The sequence below is a fragment of the Gastrolobium bilobum genome, unplaced genomic scaffold (assembly GCF_033153095.1).
Source record: "Gastrolobium bilobum isolate Gb01-03AN ecotype WA unplaced genomic scaffold, APGP_CSIRO_Gbil_v1 utg3836, whole genome shotgun sequence".
In the NCBI taxonomy this organism is placed as follows: Eukaryota; Viridiplantae; Streptophyta; class Magnoliopsida; order Fabales; family Fabaceae; genus Gastrolobium; species Gastrolobium bilobum.
In genome coordinates, this window is record NW_026897300.1 from 295581 (window position 1) to 303239 (window position 7659).

The following is a 7659-nucleotide window of genomic DNA, read 5'->3' on the forward strand; positions in this document are numbered from 1 at the left end:
TCCTGCATAGCACACAGCAGCTAGATTGTTACAGTCCTCATATTCATGAGGACCTCCACAAGTGGGGCAACTCTGACTTGATTGAGTCAAAAGAAGTTGCTCAGTTGTTTTTTTTCTGTTCCATGGGCTTCCAGTTTTTTATAGTGTTCTGGAGTGAAGCCATTTGTGCAGAAAGAGCATCAGCTGAGTTTAGCTCAAGAACTCCTGCTTTCTTAGGAGCACTGTGTCGTGTGGAAGGCCATGAAATATGTTTTTTTGAAAGTTTTTCCAACAACTGGTAGGTCTCTGGATAAGTAAAACCCAAAAGATCTCCCCATGCGGATGCATCAACAGTTGCTTTCAATGGTGGGGTTAAACCATGATAGAACGTGTGAATGATGCCCCAATCAGAAACTCCATGATTCGGGCAGATTCGTATCAACTCTTTAAAGCGTTCCCACGCTTCATACAGACTTTCTCCATCATACATTTGAAAAGAAGCTATGTCAGCCCTCACTTGGGCTTGTTTTGCTTGGGGAAAAAATCGGGTAACAAACTGTTCCGCCAATTGCTCCCAACTGGTGATGGAGTTTGGGGGCAATGTTCTCCTCCATTCTTTGGCTTTTCCAGCTAAGGAAAATGGAAAAAGCTGCATCCGCATGTTTTCCAGTAAGGATAATCAATCCCATTGAAAAACGGAGGGCGATAGGTGGAACCACCCTCAAGAGGAATATCCTGATGGAAAGAAGCCTATATGGCTTTAACTCTTTGGCAATGGCCAATCACTCAGAGCATGAAGCTCTGATACCACTTGTTGGGCAAATGGCTTCTTACACAGGACGCTTACGGAACACCTAGAGGAGGGGTGAATAGGTGTTCTAAACTTTTTCAAAAACTTTTTGAATTCATTAAACAATTACACAATTTTTCGTCAGTCCCTATATGCCCAAAATAATTTTTCACAATGCTAAGAACAATGTAGTAACAGAATGCATACCTTAGCAATTTATAGAGTATAAACGCAACAATGTAATTTCCTTAAACAAAACAGAAAATGATTAATTTCCAAATACCATAAAACAGTTTAAGTGCTACAACAATTATAATAGAACCTATAAGGTGCTACAACACTTTCAAATCAAAATCAGAGTAACTGTCAGTCTCTAAACAAAATATTCAAAAATTAAATCAGAGAGACAAGAGACACACGATATATCCTGGTTCACACCCACTAAACCTAAGTAGGGTGCTACGTCCAGACTGAAGTCGTTGTAGATATTTTATTTATCACAAGTGTACCTGTTTTACAAACACGCGTCACACAAGCAATCAAACAAGATATCAAAAACCTTCCTAGTGCCTACACTGCTCCAAGCTCTGAGAATACTCTCAAGCCGAACCTACGGAGTTCACCAACTCCTCTTACACAAGACCTCCACTTTTTCTAGTGGATTCTTGAGGCTCCAAGCGTTGAGACACACTCTCAAGCCAAGCACAAGGTCGCCAACCCACTCGGTTGCACCCACACACCTAGGACAGATTTACAGCACACAACTACTCCACTTTAACAACCAATACATAATTTTTCAGAACTGTAACAAGTGAAATAATCCAAAAATACAATGTCCTATCACACCAAATATATCACGATAATATCAAACTAAGCTCCACAAATTTATGCCATATGCAGAAGATTAAACCAATGACATATGTGTTAAAATCTCTAAAATTAATGCACAAAGGAGCTTGGATATTACACAATTAATTTTCTAATCAATGAGTACCAAGAAATCTGATTTAAAAAAAATATCACAATGAGAATAGAAAAATCAGATTCAGAATTTTAATAATAAATCCCTAAATCAATGAACAACTCAAGATATTTAATATTCAGATTATCCCACTCAAAATCTTTAAAACATATGAATAATAGATCTAGAAATTTCAGATTAAATGCTTCAAATCAAAGATTCATAAAAAATTGAGTTGGTCAGAAAATACAACAATGAAGCCCTAGCATTCTGTAATCTGCTCCCTCAAGAAACCCCAAATCAGCCACAAGATTGCAAACCTTACTCTTGGGTTTTCAAGATCTTTGCCTTACTCACTCTCAGTAATCAAAAAAAATTATGCGCTTTACTCCTTGCAAACTTTCTTCACAGTGACAATAGAAGAATTTTTGTGAAACGGTAGCTATAGTCCTTTCTCTTCGCGTGTGCATTAACAGAGCAAAGAAAGAAAGATTTTTCCAAATCGATTTCCAGAAGATTGTTATGAGAGGCGGTGGTTTTCGTATATGAGAGAGAGAGGGAAACTTTTTGTTCAATTTTTTTTTTCAATCGGTTATCTGTGTAAAAATGAGGTGCAACATTTCTTTTATTTAAAAGTAATGCACCTTTATTGTTTTCAATCCCACGTGAAGCTTTTTCAAATCAAAACCTGATAGCTTTCTTTTTCTTTTTTCTTTTTTCTTTTTATTTTTTATTTTTATTACTATTATATATGTTTTAAAAGAACCCACATAAGTTTTTTTTATTTTAAAACCAACGACCTGATAGCTTTACTTTTCTTTATTTTCAATAGTTATTATTCTAGTTATATTAAATATCTAATTGATTTAGTTTAATTGTTTCAAATTTCAAATCTTAACCATAACAAACAAAACTAATCATTATTATTTAATATGAAATTAAATGCATGAAATGCAATGATATGCATTGGAACTTAGAAAGATACTATATGATATAATATTGTGTATAACAAATTTTTAAAAAATACCTAATTACTTGTATCTTCAAGCTCTATCTTCTATTTGAGATTTCTTGTAAACCCTTTGTCATAATCAAAATATATATTACATAATGCTTAGAGGTCTTTAGATATCCTGTCACTATATATATATATATATATATAAAGTTTATCATTGCTTGTTATTGGCAATAATATAAAACGGTTGCCTTATATATACAACCATATATTTAAAATTTATTCAAATTTAATGGCCTTATTTATATATTGATATTGGCAACTAGAGAAGACCAGTAACTCCACATCATATATGCATCATGTTAAGATGAACTTGATACATAAGGAACAGACAAACACGGATGAAGGAATATAATTCATGTGATACATGAAATCTCAAAGGCCAAGGCACCACTAATTTTGGCAGAACTGGATTTCGCAGTTTCTCTGAGGGTCAAAGAGTGTCCTGAAACTGATTTGTCCCTAAAGCAACTATTTTACCAACTAACAAGAATTAAAAAAAAAATCAGCAATAAAAATATCAAAATTAATAATATTCCAAAAAAAAAATTAGAGGGGTAAAGATAAATATTAATTAATATAAAATCATATAGAAAACTGGAATTAAATTTAGTTTGTATAATATCTCCTTAATTAAAAAAAAAATTCAAAGGTTTTCGTTGGAATTAATTTTTTTATCAAAAATTGCAACAAAATCAAATTTTCGTCGTTAATGTTTACAAAATTAATTTCTTTTTATATTTATTTCTTTATTAGGTTTTCAACGGAATTTATTTTTTTAAAAAAATATAATTTATTTTTTATACAATTTTCGATGGAATTAATTTTTCTTAAAGTTTTTTCATAAATATAATTTTTTTATAATTTATTTTCTTAATGAAATTTTCAACGAAATTATTTTTCCATAAAAATTTCAACAGAATTTGATTTCCGTTGAATAAATATAAAATTTTTATATTTTTTTTTTATAAAATTTTAGACAGAATTTGTATTTCGCCAAAAATTTTTGATGAAATGTGATTTCCTTCGAAAAGTTCATAAATATAATTTATTTTAGGATTTACTTTTTTTATAAAATTTTGGACGAATTATTTTTTCGTCGAAAAGTTTATAAATATAATTTCTTTTGTGATCTCTTTTTATAAGATTTTTTACGAAGTTATTTTTTCGTCGAAAATTTTCGACTAAATCTGATATCCGTTAAAAGATTGACAAATATAATTTCTGTTAACATATATTTTTTCTAAAATTTTTGACAGAATCTATTTTTCGTCAGTAATTTTTGACGGAATTAATTTTTCGTCAAAATTTTTTAACGAAATATATTTTCATAAAAAACTTTAACAGAATAAATTTTCTGTCACCAGTTTTTACGGAATATTTTCTGTTGAAAATTAAGACTTTTCTAATAGTTTCATATATTGGATTAATATTTAAAAAATTATTTTTCAATAAAAAATTCATTAATATTTTACTAAAATTATTTAAAATGCAATCTTATCAAATGTTGATCGTAAAAGTTTTGTAAATTCATACTGTTCTTATAAATTTATTAAAAATGTTTAAATTCGAAGAATTTTTGTCCTAATTTTGTTAATGTTAATCTAATACACCCGCATGGAAAAAGTAATTCCAGACCTATTTTCTTTACCTCCATAGGTAGGGGTGTAAGGATTAAACCGGCTTACAGGGGCCTACGGCCTAACCTGTATTAAGTCAGGCTTGGTCTATTACAAATTATAAAATAGAACAGCCTAGGCTTTTTAAAAAATCTATTTAGAAAATAGGCCATAGACTTTTATGTATATGTCGAGCCTATAAGCCTGCAGGCCGACTTATATCATATTATTTATTTTAAATAAAATTATTATTTTAATAAGTTTGAATAATAAAGTAATATTAATTTAGTTATCCTTTTAATAGTTTAATGTTCAAGAGGCTCAAACAGACTAACAAACTTAGGAGGTGTATTGGATTGAGATTGTAATGAATTTTAATGGATTATTTTTGAACAAAAAATCTATTGATATTCAATTAGGATTTTAATGGAATGAAAAAAAAGTCATGTGATATTTGATTAGGATTTTAAAAGATTATTTTAGAGTCCGTCCAAATCCGTTGGTATTTAATCAAGGTTTTAAACAATGGAAAAACAATCTTGTGGTATTCAAAAATCTAATGATTTTAATGGATTTTCTATTGGTGTGGATTCATTAGACTTTTTAGTAAAAAATATAAATAAGATGCCTCTCTCACAATCTTATCTTAACCCTTGAGATTTATTGAGATTTCTCTATTGCAGTGTTTTCTTCTTCCTTTGGCAGGTTGACCCGCTCGAAATTGAGTTCCGCCATAAGAGCTTCGTCAAAACTCAAAAATAACATATTTTTGAGCGATTTTCTTCACAAAACTCAGAAACAACAAACCAACGAGATCTTAATATAATCTATTTCAAAAGTAGCATATTTTTTAGCCATTTTTGAGAAATGTTGGAAGTATAAAAAATGATTTTTCAAGCTATGGTCGCGATTTTCTAGACACAAAAAGGTGTGATTTTTGTACTAAAAACAACATAAAATAGTGGAAAAATAATACTCAAACCAATTTTCGTTTTACATCAATGAAACATTATTAATTTAAAGAAAGATTGAAACTTTAATAATATGAATCCTATATTTCGTAACAAGACATTCGTGAACGAAATTCCTTTGCTATAGGAAACGATTTTAAACAATTTTTGTGTCAATAGATAACTAAAAATTTGCTTTTTAAAAATCCCAAAGCAATTTAAGGTTTCAATGTATCGATTGAAAAAAATTTGAGAAATTTTCTAAACTTTTATGTAATAAAACCCAGAAACTCTGCTTACCAAAAAAAAAAAAAAAACCCAGAAACTTATATTCGAATTTTTCGTAGAATATTCAATGAAAATATGCATATTATAAGATTGGAAAACTCTTATCACGTAGAACAAAAACCCCAAAGTTTTCAAGTCAATTGCAAAAAATTCTAAATGAAATTTTATCATGAACTTTAGGTTCTATATGCAAATTTAGAATTATTTTAATAATTAAAAAATTGAGTCTTGTAATCATATATGCATAGCTTTGATACCAAATAAAGAAGATAATTTTCAACGCATTGGTCAAACTCAAGAGTATGAATGAGAAAATGCTAATGCATCGAGGACTAGTAGTCTTGTATAACTTTAGATATGTGAAAAGCGGTTGCTTAGTAATTTTGAATGTTTGTTAAAAATTATATTATATTTTACTAATTGAAAAAATTATATTAGATTTTTTTTATTAATTTTATTACACTTATTTTTTTTATTGACTCTTGTAATTTTGAATGTTTGTTAAAAATCCTCATTGTCATTTCAAATCTTATAAATTCACATTGTCATTTCAAATCTTATAAATTTTATTAAAATCCTTTAAAATCCAATCTTATGAAATCTTGATTGTAAAAAAAGTGTTTTACAAGAGTATTTAAAGTAACTCCAATTATAAATAGTTTTTTAAAATCTATAAGATTTTTTATCTCAAAAAAATCTTTTAAAATCGTAATTCAATACACCCCTTAGGCTAAAGCTTTTATTTTTTAAATATAGGTGATGCCAACTTATAATTTGGAGCCTACATAGGTTAATAGGCCAGCCAGACTAAATATTTTTCCAAAATTTTTATTTTTTAAATATAAATCATGTCAACTTATAATTTGAAATCTATACAAGATCAGATTAGACTAAATATTTTATTTAAGTCTAATCTATTAAAGACAAAATCTAATCTGAGCAATTTACACTCATTACAAGCCGGTGACGCAACGACACCGATTTAAGCATATTATTCTCTTAACAAAGATATTTGAAGCCCTGTCGTTTTCCTCTTCCACCTCGACTTTAAAATAAAAACCCTAGTCGGAAGTTGCAGAGCACGAGAAACCAAAGCTGAAAAACCCTAACAATCTAGAGGCAAGAAAAAATGGGGGGCAAATGTCCGCACAGACACGTGAAGAAAAGAAGATATTCTCACAAGACTGCTCGCCGTACCAAATTCCTCTACAAAGATATCCTTTTTGTTACGCTTGATTTTTGTCCCAAATCAATTATTTTCTCCTTTCTTTTGGAATTCATTGGATGTGATTCTTGACATGTGAATTGGACACGGGATGACATGGTTTATGCGCAGCTAAATCAGCTTGATGAAGATAAGAGCACCTTACCTGTAGATGAAGATTTGCCTGGGATGGGCCAGTACTATTGCCTTCACTGCGAGTCTCTCTCTAATTTCTTATTCTTTCTCTCTCTTTTTTTATTAGTATAAAAAAGTTTGCAAATTTAATGATTCTATGATACGGGGTTGAAAAGTTTGGGTGTTTACTAGAACACTGCTATGCAAAGTGCAGGTAGAGAATTTGGAGTAACTTGGGAGGAAAAATTTTCATTTATTCCCATTTTGCTTATTCATTTTATTTTAATTATTAAAGACGCTAGTTGGTTGTGTTTTTTATGTTGGTTGGGTTTTTGATGCATCATGAGTTATTCTTTTGATATATGCAGTCGATACTTTTCCAATGTAGCTGTGAGGGATGAGCATTTTAAGACCAAACGACACAAGAAGCGGTATGATGGCTTTGCTTTTGCTGATATTCTCCCTGCTCCCACCCCCTTTATTTTCTATCCTTCCCAACTTTTTCTGCATTTGCATATTGGTGAATATTGGTTAGGTTGATGGTATTGCTTTTGAATTTTGAGGTTCTATGAAGTTTTCTGTAAGAGTTTTTGGATGTTTGAAAACATAAAGCAGTTGGACACTATGAAAGGAACATATCTTGATTTCTAACAAGGATGTAATTGAGTGGAGTTTAACTGAAAACTAGTAAGCTCAATCTTGTTTTGCCAAAATGTAT

At 30.0% G+C, this 7659-nt stretch overlaps 1 protein-coding gene and 1 non-coding gene across 2 annotated transcripts; both read left to right on the forward strand.

The window, feature by feature from the left end:
- Positions 1-392: 392 nt before the first annotated feature.
- On the forward strand, positions 393-497 carry LOC133305779 (small nucleolar RNA R71). Its single transcript, XR_009750812.1, has one exon. It is a non-coding gene; the product is annotated as a small nucleolar RNA R71 (small nucleolar RNA).
- Positions 498-6661: 6164 nt separating this feature from the next.
- LOC133305770 (uncharacterized) lies at positions 6662-7471 on the forward strand (the record flags this gene model as incomplete). The annotated part of the gene is made up of 3 exons (XM_061506009.1): positions 6662-6816; positions 6916-7024; positions 7310-7471. Coding segments are annotated over exons 1-3 (356 nt in total), but the record flags the coding sequence as incomplete, so codon positions are not given.
- Positions 7472-7659: the final 188 nt, after the last annotated feature.